Below are 18,213 nucleotides of genomic sequence, written 5' to 3'. Positions count from 1 at the left end.
ATAAATTTTGACTTGATAAAAAAGCGATGTCTTGATATAAGAGTAGCGTCATGTCACACCCGAGAAAAAAATAGAAGAGAGGCTCCTCCAAGTGTAGCAATATGGTTACATTTAATGAAGGTACAACATTTAGAAACTCACATGGTTGATGATTAAAACAGGCACATCTAATTATGCAGGCATTCGGGGGGAAAGCTGTCCACATAGATTATTCTCCTCACCGCCATTGATGTCGTCCCTTCCACGAGCGGTTTGAGCCTCTCTTTCAGATCGCTCTACTGCAGAGTAGTCTTCCTGGTCACGATTGCAGCCTGAGATCTCATACACACATCCGAGAATCTCGTCAGGAAAAACCCGTCTTTTTCCCTGACGAGATTCTTGGCAAGAAACTCTTGCCGCCAGAGTTTACTGACTTTCATTTCAGAAGAACCCGCGGTTCTCTTGAAAGGAAAGAACGCGGTGACGTTATCGCATATGACGAGCATGCACTCGTCACATTCGATGCAGTCGCCGCCATCTTGCTTCACCCTACCTATGCCACGGAAGCTACCGCGCATGCGTCAAAGTCATTTCGAGCATGCAAGGGTTTCCACGGCTACAGGTAAGTATACACACTCTCGAGTTTCTCGTCGGGAAACAGGCCGACAAGAATCTTGACGAGATTCTGGCCAGATTTCCAGACAAGAAACCTGAATGCCTCGTACACACGAACGGGAATCTCGGCAAGAAGCAGTTTTCTTGCTGGTTTTTGCCAAGAAACCCGGTCGTGTGTATGAGGCCTGACAGCGATGAGAGCCGGTGGTGAGGAGGATGGTCTATGTGGATCGCTTTACCCCGGATCCCTGCATACTTAGATGTGCCTCTTTTAATCATCAACCATTTGAGTTGCTAAATGTTGCACCTTCATTAAATGTAACCATATTGCTACAATTAGAGGCACCTCTCTTCTCTTTTATACTTTGTAGCTCCTGCTGGATTTTGCTTCTAATCCCCTTGTGGAGGCATCCATTTGTGGACATTTTATGGTTACACAACCAGGTCCCATTGCTATAATCTTTTTATATGGACTTTAAACTGAAGGACTTCTGAATAAATGGTGTGTGGAACGAATCATTTGAGTTTCCATTATTTCTTATGGGAAAATTTGCTTTGGTATACAAGTGCTTTGGATTACAAGCATATTTCCGGAACAAATTATGCTCACAATCCAAGGTTTTACTGTACTGTTATTTATGTCAGCTTGATGTTAAGCTAAATTAAATATACAATTGTATCTGGCGCAAAAAAAAACAGCTGAATCCAAAATAGTAGTAATGATTAAAGCATTAAAAACACACATAAGAGTCCAAAAAATGAATTAGTCAATTGTACATCCGTGGTTATAGGGTGAGTGAATGCACATGTGGATGTGTGTATTACCAGAAGTAGGCGGCAGCTTTCCTCAGAGTAATAGCCAGCTCTGTACAAACAAGAAAGAGGGAAAGAAAGGAGGAAAGGCCACCTGTGTGCAGAGATTAAGGACTGAAGTGATTGCAGGCTCATAAGTCCAATGGTAGGAAAGATATAGGCCTTCAGCGTCCATCGGGGTGTAGATGTCACTCTCCGGGCTGCGCAGGTGGAATGATGTTGGATGTATTCAGCGTCCCGTGGCCAACAGGAAACAGGAACTAACAGGCAGCTTGGAACATGGCCGAGCGGTCTGATGTGATGTCACCAGAACGAGAGAGGACCAGGCTGAATGGGAAAGGCTGTGTGGAGACCATAGGCTATGCGCTTGGAGCTCCAGCTCCTTCTAGAGGCCTCTAGAAGGAGCTGAAGCTCCATGCGCATAGCCTATGATCTCCACATAGCCTTTCCCATTCAGCCTAGTCCTCTCTCGTTCCAGTGACATCAATTCTGGACGCTTGGGTCGTGTTCCAAACTGTCTGTTGGTTTCTGTTTGTTGTTTCCTGGTGGTTACAGGATACTGAATACATCCAACACCCATCCACCTGTACAGCCTGGAGAGTGACATCTACACCCCCATGGACCCAGAAGGTTTATAATTTTTACCCTTAGACTTATGTGCTTGAAATCACTTCCATCCTCTAAGGCCTCGTACACACGACCGAGTTTCTTGGCAAAAACCAGCAAGAAACTTGCTGGGAGATATTTTTTTGCAGAGGAAACCGGTCGTGTGTACATTTTTGTTGAGGAAACTGTTGAGAAACTCGACAAGCCAAAAAGAGAGCAAGTTCTCTATTTCCTTGACGGGAATGGAGAAACTTGCCTTGTCGAGTTCCTCGACAGCCTAACAAGGAACTCGACAAGGAAAACGATGTGTTTCGCCCGTCGAGTTCCTCGGTCGTGTGTACGAGGCTTGAGTGTCATTTACCTTGCACTTTTAAAAGCTTGTTAATCTCTGCACCCAGGTGGCGCTTCCCCCTTTCTTTCCCTCTTTATGTTAAACTGGTCAGATATGTCTCTGAGGTCCAGTAAACACGATCATTCAATAGATTAGCCAGTAAAAACAATTCACTGCATCCAGTTGTCATTTTTCTAGTTCTGGCTGATGCAGAGAGTTTGGATGGCAAACATAAAGCAGTATTAAACCCCAAAATAAAATATATATTTATCAATTCTTAGATGTGGTGGCTGCATTTATTTTCTAATCATCTATTTTCTGCATCTATATTTAGGATATTTATTTTATTTTCATCTGCCAGTAAGTCTGTTATTTTTCAACTTCCTTTAACAGACTTAGCTGTCCAGCAAAAGTGGCAGTTAAAGGGTTGAGACAAACCATTTAACACTGACAGGAGTGGTTACAATGGTCAGCTTTTATTTATTTATGTAAAGCCCACAGTTGCTGTAACTGCGTAAAAGTGATAAATAAGATTTGGATTTAATTTGTTAGTCAAGTTTATTTATATTTGCTAGTACATCTAATGCCCCGTACACACGATCGAACCTTTGTCCGACCAAAATCACATCGGAATTCCGATGGAATTCCATCGGAGTAAAAGAGAACATGTTCTCTATCTAAACTCTGACGTAATTCCTCGGAATTTCCGATGTAAATAATCCGATGGGGCATACACACGGTCGGAATTTCCGATGGAAAAAGTCTGTCAGACTTTTTCCATCTGAAATTCCGATCGTGTGTACGGGGCATAAAACACTACACTCTTTGAAAATTGCAAATGCTGCTGTCCAAAGATGGCTTTGTTGCACCTTCATCCAAAGTAGAGACCAGCCGTAAAATATTGTCACCTTGAAGAAGAGGGTCTGCTAACCCTTGAAACAATAGGGGAATTTAGTAACCAGTCATCTTGGAAGTTCAGATGGAGTGCTTTTATTGCTGTCTGTGTCATCTGGGAAGAAACACCACTGTTTGTCCTGGTGACAAGAGGTGAGATGGATTCCATATGAACTCGGTCAAACCTAGTTAGGCAGAACCCCTGGGAAGCTGTCATATGATCACATCCCCATTGGGCCAATCAGCTGCGGCCAAGGCACTCACCACCCTGCAGCTGCACATATGCAAAGGTAAAGGGATGCTCATGCCATCATTGACATAAAACAGCCTCCAATAGGCAAGCAGAAATTATGTGACAGCTTCCCATGGTTTATGCCGATGTGAATTTGGATTTAGTTCAGATTGAACCCAGCTCATCCCTGCTGGTGGTGACCATTGTCCGCAGGACAAGAAAGTAATGTCTTTAAAAATGGGTACACCTTTTCAAGTAAGAACTGTTTAAGAAGGGATTTCCCCACACTTTAGGGAGAGTTCTTTTTACTTCCTATGTGTCTCATGCTCAGGAAGTGAACAGAGATCTCCCTGATAGGACACAGTGTTAAAAGTTTAAGCTATAGATACAGTTTAGCGGGCAAAGGGGTTTGTGGGCACAGGAGGCATGGATTAATATCACCCTTTCATAATCACCTAAATCCTTCATAATTTATATAAAATGTAATCCCTTTCATCATATAGTTTTCTCCAGGACTCTGGATTTACATTAGGCTCCTTCAGAGACACAAGAAGATACAAATAATTTAGGTAAATCACTATGATATTTGTTGTTGCTATATAAAATAATTAAAAAATATATTAGAAGTTCAATTCACCTTGCACTACAAGACTGACCATCAAAGGAGCAACTGATGAACAGTTCTTCAGCAGAGTAACCCATTTGAATCTTCTTTTCTGTCGGAATCTTGGCCAAGATGTTTGTATAATGTAACCTGTACCATTCCTGGATGGCATTGATACCTGAGCTGTAGGTGAACACTGTGCAATCTGAGCTGTTGTTTGGGTCACACTAGAGCAAGAAGAAGAAAACAAATATCAATTAATAGACATGTTTGCAAAGTTTACAAGTCAAGTAACATAAACCCAACCAATCCAATCTACAGTGCCAAAAAAAGATTGGGCCACATGCCTAATTTTAAAAGATCCAGAAATGTGTCTCCCAAGCTATGAGCTGTGTTCATTCTGTGCCTTTGTACATGTACAATAGGCAGTACCGATGTGGTTAATATAGTGAATAACTGGGTTTAGATTACCTATATAAGGCACCTACTATTGCAAATGTGGTGATTCTCAAGTAATCCTAATTGCAAGATAAGGTAAACATTCCAACATGTTTCCTATAAGCCCACAAATGGGACAAATGACCAACTACCTGTGTTTTAAATCTAAAACCCTGTGTGCCGATGTTTAAGTATTCTGGACTTGCTGTAAAGTTTGGAAATTCTAGTTAATAATTACAGCATTCATCACTAATATGTTTTGTTCCCTTAACGTATGTACATCATCTGAGAATGTTGGGTAAAGTACACTTAAAGTTAGTGATGACCTAAAATAAGGGATGTAATAAAAACAAATAAAAAACATAAATAGTGTACAGCACTAATACAAATGGCAGTACATATTGCAATAAAAACTGATTATTTTAAACATTTAATTTGCATGTTGATGAGGGGGGGGGGGGTAATCTTCATCTTTAAGTATCAAATATGCTTGAGAAACAAGTGTGTTCTAAACAATTAAGAAGGCTTGCATTGAACCAATGCAAAGCACAGTTGAGCCAAGTCTCACTTCTGCCATAAATCCCCAAAATATATGTTTTTTTATCCCTCATTTTAAGTTAGTCTGTACAGACCAGATGTTCTGGAAGTATTAGAACCAAATGATGAGGGAATGGTATTAGATCTATAAATAAAATAAAAAATGGAACAGGATTATCTGGGGTTTTCAACTGAAACCCAAGTTGAAAAGATAGCATGATGCAAGCAGCTTGGTTTAAAACCTTACCTTGATTCCATGTCTTGATTGCACACAAAACTGCAAATGGCTTCCCGAGTTGCAGTAAGCTTGTGTATTTGTGACTTGCTGATAAAATCCTTATCATTTTTATTCAGTTGTCCTATTTCCAGCTATCTATATGAAAGTAAAACCAAGCTATTGACAAGTTTTCAAGTCATATTTTAACCTAATAGTTCTGGTGATGAAGATGATCTGGCAAAAGTCTTTATGGGGACATACTGGACAATCGATTAGGGATCTGTAATTGGGGAAAGTTTAGGAACCACTGATTTAGACTATTTACTATTAGCAATAGACACCTTATTTTTGGAATTTGTGAAAGTAATGAAGCGTACACACGACCGTTTTTCACGACGTGAAAAATGCTCTGGAGACTACACATTTTCTACGCACGTTTTTAATGACCAATTTAAAAAATTGCATTTTTCTAGTCATGAAAAACAGTCGTGTGGCATTAGACTTTCATATACCTGTTAATTGTGCTACATACTATGCTGGTATGAATGAATGAATGAATACTATGCTGGTAAATCTATAATACTGAAGTGGAAATACAGTCTTCAGTGCTTCTGTATTGGATGAATACAATTCAAAGATACCTTTCCCTGTAAAAAATATTATTCAGAAGTAGAGGGTGTCCTCAAACATTTCAGAACATGAAGGGAATTTAATCAATTCAATTTAAACAACAATGTTAATTGAGTTCAATAAATCATTGCATTTGAGATAATTTGGTGATATCCTTTTGACTGATGATTGTACTTTGACTGTCCCTACTATAATAACACATTTTACACTTTATTGTAAAATATATCATTTTTAGGGTAGGAATGTTTAGCATAACAGATGTAGAGACCAAACTGTTCTGAAGGTTTATTGTTTATTATTAATTGTTTTAGTATTGTTATTGTATATGCAGAATTAATCAAAAGTATTTATTAAATGTATGTATATCTCTCTATAAAGTCAGGCAACCTCACTGTTAATAGGCACCATGAGTGGTGATTGCTGGGTTTGTTCTTTTGGTTTAATGTGGTATGACCTATTGAGGGTAGCATGAGGGAAGGATTTGACATAAGCACAATACAATCTTGCAAGTCTTCTTGATTTTTTTTAACCCACTTGTTTCACAAGCATTTGGAGGTATTGAACAAAGGAAGCGTTGCTTCTAGTGGTAGTAAGGTGCAGTATAATGGAATTGGAGGCCCCCTTAACATTTAAAAAACATCATGGAATGTTCAGGTGACTCACCAACTTATAACCAACAATATTTCCAACTGTTCTCTCTCTGTTCTCGTGGACCACTCTGGCATTCATTCTGGAACGTCTACCTGTACGAATGTCATCAGCAACAACCTCATTTCCATTTATACTCTTAATGGTAAATAACTTGATTTCTTTAAAGTACTGTAGCTTATCTTCTGGAATAGTCTCTTGTTGTTGTAAGTCTCTGCGTCTACGAGTAAGAGGATTGGAGAAACCATATATGTCCCTTAGTGCTTGGTTGGTCTCTAGTTCCAGTCCAGTCAGATATTCCTTGATTGCACTGTACCTGCAAATCAGAGAAATTAGATAAAAATAAATCATAACATGACTAGACTACCTAGACCAGTTAATATTATATTGCAGGTGCATGCAGTGAGGTGTGCCCCAAAAAAACTCCAAATATACAGCATCTCACAAAAGTGAGTACAGCCCTCACATTTTTGTAAATATTTTATTATATCTTTTCATGTGACAACACTGAAGAAGTTATACTTTGCTACAATGCCACACAAAATCTTGACACTTTGGGCCCAATGTGGACATTTTCACTTAGAGGTGTACTCACTATTGTTGCCAGCGGTTTAGACATTAATGTGTGTTGGGTTATTTTGAGGGGACAGCAAATTGACACTGTTATACAAGCTGTACACTCACTACTTTACATTGTAGCAAAGTGTCATTACTTCAGTGTTGGCACATAAAAAGATATAATAAAATATTTACAAAAATGTGAGAGGTGTCAGAAAACAGGGACACACATCTCCTGTTTTCAATACTACAGCTCTGCTCAACATAGGCTGTTATATGATCACTGAGCTCCTGCACACTCTGCCAAATGAATGTAACATATAAAACGATAGATCATCCGTCGGAAGACACGGGCTGTGTATTCTGGGAAAACGGTGCTCATTGACAATGGCTGCATTGGAAAAGCATACAACTGCAGAGGTGGGCGGGGCAATCTCCTAGAGGGGAGGGCAGGTGCAGGGTGTGTGTTAATAAGATCAGCTGGTGAACTACTTCCTTAGTTTACTAACAGTTTTCCCATCCCAAATACCAGAGCTAATACCAGGATGTAATGGAGGATTTTTCTTTAGGAGTCAATAGAGGCCAAAAAAATGCCTGTCCTAGAATATAAAGGAAGCGTTTTCTTTTCTGCAACAGAGGTACATTAATGGTACATTTGTACACAAGGAAGCTGGAATTTAGAAAAAAAAGATGAACTAAGCCCTTAAGTTCTGCCAATGGAAATATCTGTATTGCATTCCTGCAGAAAGGGAATAGATAAAGAAGAAGCACCGATGTAGGCAGATTCAGAAAGATTTAGGCCGGCGTATCAGTAGATACGCCGGCCTAAGTCAGAATCTGCACCGATGCAAATTTAAGCATATTCTGGAAACCAGATACGCTTAAATTAGGCTCAGATACGAGCGGCGTAAGTGTCTTACACCGTCGTATCCTAAACTGTAATTTTTAGGCTGACCGCTAGGTGGCGCTTCCATTGCGGTTGGCCTAGAATATGTAAATGAGTAGTTACGCCGATTCACGAGCATACGCTTGCCCGACGCAGTAAAGATACGCCGTTTATGTAACGCATTTTCAGGCCTAAAGTTATTCCATCAAATAGCTGGAATAGTAATGTTAAGTATTGCCGTCGTTCCCGCGTCAAAATTTGAAAATTTTACGTTGTTTGCGTAAGTCGTCCGTGAATAGGGCTGGACTTAATTTACGTCCACGTCGAAACCAATAGGACCGTGCGGCGTACATTGCCGCAATGCACACTGGGATATGTACACGGACGGCGCATGCGCCGTTCGGAAAATACGACAATCACGTCAGGTCACCCCCCATTAACATAAAACACGCCCCCTCAGCCGAATTTGAATTAGGCGTGCTTACGCCGACCCGATTTACGCTACCCGCTGTAACTTAGCAGGCAAGTACTTTGTGAATCATGTACTTGCCTCGCTAACTTACGGCAGCGTAGTGTAAACACGATACACTACGCCGCCGCAAAGTTAAGGCGGTCTTTCTGAATCTAGCTAATAGTCAGGATTACCATCACTGGGGTCTGTAAACACAAAAAATTTACTGCTCAAAGCAATACCCCTCTACTATTCGCAGAGTACTTTTTCCTGTTTTACTGGTTACAACCTGACTTAGAACAAAACAACAATATATAAATAAAACTACATTGAATAATGAGCGATACATTCATCCCTGCAGACATTATAAAATACCAATTCTGTATAGTATGCACTGCGGGAAATGACAGCGGAACAATGCATTCCTTGACCTGTAATGTATCCTTAGGCTATACAGAGCAGTCACACTGGTGTTTATTATGTACCTGCAGGGCATAGAAACTAACACGGGAACAAAGTGCTGTGGTTATTTGTTCTTTGTCTGTAAGAGTGAGAATACAGGTACAATGCATTCTTGTATTAGTGCTTAGTTGTATTACGTGAGTGCGTGTCTATGAGTGTGGGAGTCAGCACACTTAACTGAAATAAGGGCTCCATTCACACATGATTGCCTATTATTTGTTTTAGCTTTGTGATTGTAATTTTCAAATTTCATTAAAAATAACTGAAAATACCTATCACTTTTTTGAAAATGAAAATGAAAATGCAGCATTGAAAATAACAATCACTCAACAAGGAACTGATTTATGATGAACAGTATCAGCAACAAATCAGAATTTTTATATGTCTTCAAAATTTGGATTGCAGAAATGGCAGATAAAACAGAACAAATGTTTTTTTTTAAAGTAGAGTTTTATGGCAGTTTCCAGTTTCCAGATGAAGAACTGGAGAAGATGGCAGCAGTGGCAACAGGGGGATATGTGAGTAACTGTGGACCTTTCAGCACTGAACGAGAGCATATTATGCATATTTGTATATAACGGAAAGAACTGTGGGTACCAATATTGCCACAGTTCTTCTTGAATTAATTGATAGGAATAGCATAGGAAAGCATTTTACAGTAAATGTTTTAAAGACCATGTTTCTTTTGAAAAGAGGCCTGTTCATACTTATAAAAAGTGAACCAGTGATGCCTTCCCCTCCACACAGATCCCAATCAGCTAATTTGAAGGACTATTGTTAGATATACAAAGTGCACTGTACTGTATATAGATAGGATTTTTAAAGGGGAGGTTCACCCTATAAAAAAAATTCTAACACTACATCCAGCCCAGTTCTGCATATAAAATGACACTGACCTTTTTTTTTTTTTTTCGTAAATAGCGTTTAGCCTTAGAATTCACCACGGCTTCCGGGTAGGGAATCCCGCGGGAGTGGGCGTTCCTATTGACATGCCAATTGATTGACATGCTAAACGACGGCGCACACAGCGTGTCACGACTTCCCGAAGGAAGCTCGGGTCGGCTCGGCTCTATTCGGCGCCTGCGCACCGGCACTGAATAGAGCCGAGCCGAGCTTCTTTTTTTTTTTTTGCATTTTTTTTTTGCATTTTTGTATTTTGCTCGGGCCGCCGCTGGAGTAACAGTCTCTCCTGAGAGGGAGAGCGTCCCCAGTCAGCTCTGTGGGGCATTCCTCCCCCCTCCCTCTGCTCACTGACACTGCATAATGCGAGCTCTCACACAACCATAGCCGCCCGATCTGCTACTTCCCCTGCATCCTCATTGGCACAGAGAAGAGCGAGTTGCAGAAAGGACTCCATGAGCACTGTGGGGGAAGGGGGGGCCCAAGCCTTCATCTCAGTTACTGAAAAAAATGACTAATTTCTCCCATCCTTAGGACAGGAGAACCAGCCTGTAAATTCCGAGAGTGGTGACTGCAAGCTGAGCCGAGTGTCAGTCTATGACACTCTTTTACAGCCCAGCGAGTCCAGCCACCTCCCCCCCCACTCTCCTCACATACAAGCAGGGAGGAATACAGCTCCTCCTTCTTTCAGTCCCGCCCGAAATATGAAAATCAGCAGCATGTGTGTGAATGATGCCTGAGATTCTAGCCTGGACCGTGGGTAAGTGTGTGTACTGCAGACTGCAGTACACTGTAATCACTGAACTGCATTATCTCCATCCCTTCTCTCCCCCATCTGTCTCCCTCCCCCTCTCCTGTTCTTTCAAGGCATTCACAATTTACTTTCTGTAACGGTCACCACCGTTTACGATATTCCATTCTATCGCCCCATGACAGCTTATCCGACATTCCAACAGACATCAGACACGACCCATTTCATTTCCCAGAATAACCGAGACAACACAAGCTCTGGTACTGGTTCCAAAATGAATGAATGAATGAATCCTTTAATGGTAACTTAGCTTTGTTATATACAGTACAAGCATGTTACAGTTAATCACAGGGACAAAGACACACTCCACCCACACATCACACAATGGGGGGCTTCATACACATTCTTTTAGATAATGACATTTCAATGAGTTAATTACTACTCATTACCCAGACAGTCTGGCTCCGCATTTAGAGGGGTTAATTACTACAGCTTGACAAGTCACATTCCACATCTTAACAGTGTCATTAGCATACACAATGAACAGGTCTTAGGAGCAGACCTAATTAGCACAATGGACACAAAACAGTATTAGCATCACACAATGGAATGTCTAGGAGCAGACTCAATTAACACCTCAAAAGCATGTGTCCCCCACATTGAATGAAAACACTCTATTGACCTGTCGGAGTCAGACTTTAACATCTTGTAATATTTCAAGATATCCTGCAAAATATGAATTATCAGTAATGTCCCATCGCATGTAATTTATCATTATAATTTCTCAGTCACCCTATGCCAAAAAGGGGCACAGGATGACCCTAGACCCAAGAGTCATTAGTGAAGCTGGCACAGGAGTACCACCCATCCTTCAAAAGTCTCTGGGTGTCACGGGCCATTCTGTTACACTTTCACTTTCAGTTAGGCAGGTAATATACAGTGCAAATTTCTTTCCTACATCCACAGACTGCAGGAAAGAAACTTGCATGATTCCCCCATCAACACAGACAGTGCTGACACGGGAATATCCCTCCTGCCCGGCAATTGTATTCTCCCAACAAACAGTGATTATCACTAGTGTCTATACAGTGGCTATACAGCAACCACTAGTGATAATCATAAGAGAAGCTGCTCATTAATGGTTCAAATCTCAGCCAGTTCCTGCTGAACCAGCTGAGATTTAAACTGTCTATGGCTGGTCTTAGCTCTTAGCTTCTTAAAAAGAAATGATCCAATTCCCCCATCTACACATTATAGGTGGATGGGGAAATCCTCCCAGTGTGGACCAGTGCTGGAATAACCAGAGTTGCTGTCCTGTCCCGGCTATTCACAGCTGGTTACTTTATGGGGCTGATGTACAGGAGGGCCAGCACAATTTGTTGTTAGAGATGGGCTGGGCATGTTCAAAATTCCACATGCCAGATCCTGCCAGGAAGCCCACACTGCACAGCGCTAATCACAGGCAGTAAGACATTTCCCAGTCCGCTGCTGCACAGATCAGGAAATGTATCACTGCCTGTGATTAGCACTGTGGAGTGTTGGCTTCCTGGCGGGATTGGGCATGTGGGATTTCAAACACACCCGAGCCCATCTCTATTGGTTGTAGACAGTTGAGCTCCCTGCACATTGCTCAGCAGCAGTGGAGCCCTCTCTGACATGCTGATTGTGATGCAATCCAGGTGATGCTCCCAGTCAAATCCTAGTGTTAAATATCAGTGATTTTATTGATCAAAGCCCACACTTTACAGGCATAGAGCCCACACGGCTGTGTAACATACGTTTGATTATATATATATATATATATATATATGGTTGTACTCTTGATGCTAATAAATACTGGCCGCGATTCAGATACATTGTAGTATCTTTGAGCGGGCGTAACGCATCTCCTATCCGCTACGCCGACGTAACATTGAGAGGCAAGTACTGTATTCAGAAAGCACTTGCTCCCAAAGTTACGTCGGCGTATCGTAAATGGGCTGGCGTAATCCCGCGTAATTCAAAGTAGCAAGGCAGTGGGCGTGTTGTATTGTAATGAAGCGTGACCCCATGTAAATGCATGTCCGATCGAACGTCGCAAATACTCCCTAAGATACGTCGGCTCAATGCTTTGTCGACGTGAACGTAACCTACACCCAGCCCCATTCACGTACGACTTACGCAAACAACGTAAAATACTACGCTGTTCCGACGTTTCCGACGTCCATACCTTAACATGACTTACCCCTGCTTTATGAGGGGTAAACTTACGACGGACATACGCCTTACGTAAACGGCGTAGATAAATCTGACGGGCGCAAGTACGTTTCTGAATCGGCATATCTAGGCCATTTGCATATTTGACGCGTAAATCTACGGAGGCGCCCCTAGCGGCCAGCGTAAATATGCACCCAAGATACGACGGCGTAAGAGACTTACGTCGGTCGTATCTTGGCAAAATTCAGGCGTAACTGCCTTTATGAATCAGCGCATAGATACTTACGCTCATTTGGACTTACGTCGGTGTATCTGGAGATACACCATCGTAAGTCCTTTCTGAATCCGGGCCACTGTGTTTATTAGATCTGACTGGGAGCATTACCTGGATCACAACCTGATCAGCATGTCAACAGAGAAGGTTATATAGCATTACTGCTGCTAGGTGACCAGCTGGGGGTTCAGCTCTCTATAACCAATAGTGCCAGCCTTCCCCTGCATGCACCCATAATGTCACCAGCACTAGGTCCTAATAGACTGTCGCCGCTGCCAAGGAGACAGATTCCAGACCAGCGCTGTCAATAGCAGGGACAGGACAGCTGGGGAACCTCACAGGGGCAGAACACCAGGGCCCGGTGGCAAGACAACCTTTGCAACCCTGAAAGTTCCCCCACTGATTTGGACCCTTATATTTTCTTGGTGTGCTGGTGACATATATCTCTTGTTTTCTGCCACCCTGGGGGGCCCCAGTACAGTAGGAAGGGAGCTCACTGCAGAACATGTGAAAGGGCCCGTTGTGGGATCGTAGTAAAGGGCCCCAGGAGAAATTATATATATATATATATATATATATATATAATTGCATTTTATAGTTGGCCCCCCTACTTTTGTCCCTGTCCCCCCATGTGCCCCCCCTAAATATGAAAGCTGGAGACGCCACTGCCGATCATCCATCAGCGTGGCACAGCATGTTCCCTCCCCCTGTGTACACATAAACACTGGAGGGGGAGGAGGCTTCACTCTGCTCGCTGTGACATCCGGCCCGGACCGATGAGACAGCCCACGGCCGCGAGAGCAGTGGTGTCACCCCTTACCAGACCATCCCCCTCCCCCCCCTGCAATGCCACGGCCAGCAGCTCGCCTCTCTCTCCCTGTTCTAACCTGCCTGTCACCGCGGAGCTCTTCACTCTTCAACACCCTCTTGATTTTCCAGGGGGGGTCAATTGCCCCCCCTTGCCCTATGGAGCAGACGCCCATGTGTGTAGCATACCCAGCAAACAGGTGTCCTTGTTTCACGTGAGACCATAAAATAATTAATTTAAATGTTTTAAATCAGGGATCCTCAAACTACGGCCCTTCAGCTGTTTTAGAACTACAAATCCCATGAGGCATTGTAACACACTGACATTCACAGACATGACTGGGCAATGGGCATGATGGGAATTGTAGTTCCTGAACAACTGGAGGGCCGCAGTTTTAAGACCCATGTTTTAAATCATTCAGCGCAGTAGTAATTTGGTACGAGGCATTACCTAAGTTATATAAATCTCCATGTTCACATCCTCCCTGATTCATTTTTTAGAATTTTGTTTTCAAAAATAATGACAGATCATATCTCTGTCTTGCCTAACCATTATTTTCATTGTACAAGTAGGTATAGTGATAGCTGCAATAAGACAGAGTGCTATTCTTGGTCCAGGTACAGCCACGAGAAACTCTGTACGTCATAAAAATCATCCTCCAGCTGGATAGTGGCAGAAATCAGTACATGGCTAGGATTTCTAAGGTCACCTCCTGACATCAGTGTTTGTGGATAGCACTGGATAGCTTCCCCATTTGTCATTAAACATTGATGTCATGATTCGACAACAACAAGAAAAGTAATTAGACAGCCTTAGGGTTTATGTGTATGGATAAGCACAAAACTTGTATTCAAGTCAGTGATGACTTTACAAGTCAGTTCACAGTTCAGATCTTATTGAGCCTAAGGTGTGCATATATCTTGAGTATGTAGAATGTGTCTGTTTACACTATTAAAATGTTACAAGTGGCCTGGTTTTCGTCATTTTCACTGCTGGTTCACAAGCCTGTAGCTTGCCAATCAGCACTTGACCACACCTAGTCCCCTAGTCCTGCACTTTGCTTCTGGAGCACCTCCTCTGTTGCTGAAGCCCTCCCACTGTGAGCTGCAGTGTCTGGTTGGGGAGGGTGTGGACACAAATCAAGGAGAATTAGGCTCAGTCAGGAAAACTCAAGAAAGATATTTTTTCACACTGCAAGGCTCGTGCATCACAGTAGTTGAATTTGAAATTTGCCTTACAGGAGAATTTCGTTATCCCTTAAAGTGGATGTAAAGCCACTCTCATCCTTTCTAAACTACTGCCATAGTGCCGATCTATAAGGATATACATGCCTCCTGCATGTATCCTTACCTGTCAAATGTCTCCCCTCTGTCTGTTATAAGAACTGAAAAACTGCAGGTTCTGTGGTTGGGTCTGTTGTCTGGAGCTCGATGGGTGGAGTCATAATGTCAGTAGACTCCCCGCCCTCCTCTACACTTCCCTTGTCCACATGAATTGTCTCCTGTGTATTCCTTACACTATATTCTGCTATGATCACTAACATCCAGTCAAAATCCAGAAAAGTAACCACATGACTTTAGAAAAGGAGCGGGGGTGGGAATTAAAAAATAATGCCTTTCTCAGGCTAGTGCATGAGATATGTAAATAACTTGTCATTCACAGCAAGGGGGAAGAACGGACAAAAGTTTTCTCCTGTTTGTCTGTTTATCTCACAAAAAAAGAAAAGAGGATTGCTCAGAGCTGGATTAACTCTGTGTGGCAAGACTGGGCACAGATGATAGGAAATCTTATACTCTACATCAGGGGTCTTCAAACTTTTCAAACAAAGGGCCAGTTTATTGTCCTTCAGACTTTAGGAGGGCCGGATTGTGGCCAGCAGGGGTAGAAAATGTCCCAGGCCCAGCATTGGTGAGAATAAATATGGCCTCAGAGTTTGCAGTTAGTAGGATAAGGAGTAGTGCCCCTATTAGTAGGAGTAATTGTATCCCATCATTGGTATCGGTGAAAGAAATTGTGCTCCCTTGTTGGTGTCAGTGGGAAGAATAGTGCCTCCTAACAGTGGGAGGAATAAAGCCCCAAGGGCCGGATAAAGGCTGGCAAAGGGCCACGTCTGGCCCTCGGGCCGCAGTTTGGAGACTCCTGCTCTACATTGTGACAGCAAAGTGCTGCCTATTGTTTGCAATTTTCTTCTATAAATTAGGATAAAGGAGGTTTGACAAAGTCTAGTTTTAGACTAGGTGCTACTAAATGAGAAGCAAGCTGTGTAAGATTAGGATTCTATACATATCGGTAATTAAAATTTTATATTAATTATTTTTCATTTCCATAAAAAAAGAAGCTCTTGAAACACAAATGTTATTAGTTATTCCTTCAGAACTTGTTTGTAATTGAGGTTAATTGTCCCTTTTGCAGGAAACTTTCCATCCTGTCTGAATGTATAAGACCACATTTGTTATAGCCTCTCAGAGGCAATTAAGTCATTGCTGAGCACTCTACATTTAGCACTTCAACATATTTTGTAATATACTCTTGGTACTAAGCTGTTGATCAATAATAAAAAAAAAGTAAACTATGAGAAGACGTCTGTTCAACACATCCCTGCATTAGTCGACAGCAAAGGACAGAAATGGCCTGAATCAACAGAGTTATTATTCCTAAGTGGTAACTCTTAAGTACAGTAACCCACAGTGCACTGGTTAGACTATAACAGAGTGGATGTTGATTGGTTAATATGGGATACTGCACTTAAAAATAAGCACTTCAAACTCTTTTGAGTCCATTTAGCATTACCATAATACCTTGTTCACAACTGTATGTTAAAGGGGTTGTAAAGGTTACAAGTAGGTATATTATTGGACAAACTGTGTAATACCATTTTAAGTGATGTTGATGTATAAACACACAAAGTGATATTTACTTAAAGTGGAGGTTCACCCGGAAATACCACTTTTTACCCTTAGATTCATGCTCATTTTGTCTAGGGGAATTGGCTAGTTGTTTTAAAATCGTAGCTGTACTTACCGTTGTAGAGAGCGATCTTCTCCGCCGCTTCCGGGTATGAGCTGCGGGACTGGGCGTTCTTATTTTGATTGACAGTCTTCCAACAGGCTTCTGACGGTCGCATCCATCGCGTCACGATTTTCCGAAAGTAGCCGAACGTCAGTGCGCAGGCGCAGTATAGAGCCGCACCGACGTTCGGCTTCTTTCGGCTACTCGTGACGCGATGGATGTGACCGTCGGAAGCCTGTCAATCAAAATAGGAACGCCCACTCCCGAAGACCATACCCGGAAGCGGCGGAGAAGATCGCTCTCTACAACGGTAAGTACAGCTTCGATTTTTTTTTTTTAAGTGTATTTTGTGCGTGTACTCGAGAGAGGAGCCGGACTGCAGGAGTTGGGAGTAGGCAGGCCTCCCCCAGAGGCAATCTGCCACCTTTCTCCATGCCCCGGGTGGCAATGGTGGGTGTGTGAGGGGGTCCTCCCACTCAGCCTGCCCTACCTGCTCCGCTTTGAAGCCCAACGGGGCAGAGGGACTCCCTATAAGGGAGTGAGAGGATCTAGCCCGCTCAACCAGCCCCGTTAGTCCTTCGCCTCTCTTTTTAGAGACCGCGTGGTCAAAGTGCGTGCATGTTAACCCAATTTCGAGTGCGTGTAAGTGTGGTGGTTTTTGTGGGAGGGGGGTGGGCATACTAAGCGCAGGCTTACCTCGCATAGCACACCCACCGGGAGCCGGGCTGAGACCACCAAACTCAATTCACATGTAGCTGAGACCGGGATCCGAACCCCTAGCTGCAGAGGTGAATGGCTTGTCAGCGCAGTGCCAATCGCGTTGAGCCACCGCAGCTCCCTCTACAGCTTTGATTTTAAAACAACTAGCCGATTCCCCTAGACAAAATGAGCATCAATCTAAGGGTAAAAAAATAAATTATGGGTGAACTCCCGCTTTAACAATAATACAAAAACTCATAAAAAATGACATCGAAAAAACATTTTGCTACTTCCTTTTAAACATGCTTCTGCATGTTGTGTGAATGAAGTCTATAAATGAGATTTTTAATTCCATAGTAGTTTGTGATTAACACCTTATTGACTAATCCCTTTGCTGAAGCACATTAAAAACATGTTTAAGTAAGGTAAAATCCAACTAGCGTTCAATCCCTTGGTACTAAGGGATTAAACATCCTTTAAACTCATCCTTTAAGCCTCTATAAACAAGAAATATAATAGACTTAAGAAGATCATTTGTTGTAATTCTGCTACCTGCATGTCTTGTTCTACAAAAAATGTTCACAGAGACTGGTAGTCACCAACCCCCTTAAAGTAAGCCCAAAATTTCTTACTTGTATGGGTTCATGTTGCAGATGGTGATGGCCGGGAAGGTCA

The 18,213-nt window shown here is 42.3% G+C and overlaps 1 protein-coding gene across 2 annotated transcripts in view; it reads right to left on the bottom strand.

Moving 5' to 3' along the window:
• Positions 1–18,213, bottom strand: part of SCNN1G (sodium channel epithelial 1 subunit gamma) — a 50,388-nt gene that overhangs the window by 20,086 nt on the left and 12,089 nt on the right. For both annotated transcript variants that reach the window (XM_040356663.1, XM_040356664.1), the window contains exons 2-4: positions 18,171–18,213; positions 6,560–6,860; positions 4,108–4,301 (exon numbers count right to left, since the gene is read on the bottom strand). The exon at positions 18,171–18,213 is cut by the window's right edge and continues 287 nt beyond it. In XM_040356663.1, the coding sequence (XP_040212597.1) occupies positions 4,108–4,301; positions 6,560–6,860; positions 18,171–18,213 (538 nt within the window). The remainder of the gene's footprint in view (positions 1–4,107; positions 4,302–6,559; positions 6,861–18,170) is intronic.

Source organism: Rana temporaria, chromosome 6, assembly GCF_905171775.1.
Source record: "Rana temporaria chromosome 6, aRanTem1.1, whole genome shotgun sequence".
Lineage (NCBI taxonomy): Eukaryota > Metazoa > Chordata > Amphibia > Anura > Ranidae > Rana > Rana temporaria.
Note: the sequence above shows the minus strand (reverse complement) of the source record. Positions and strands in the feature narration are given on the sequence as shown.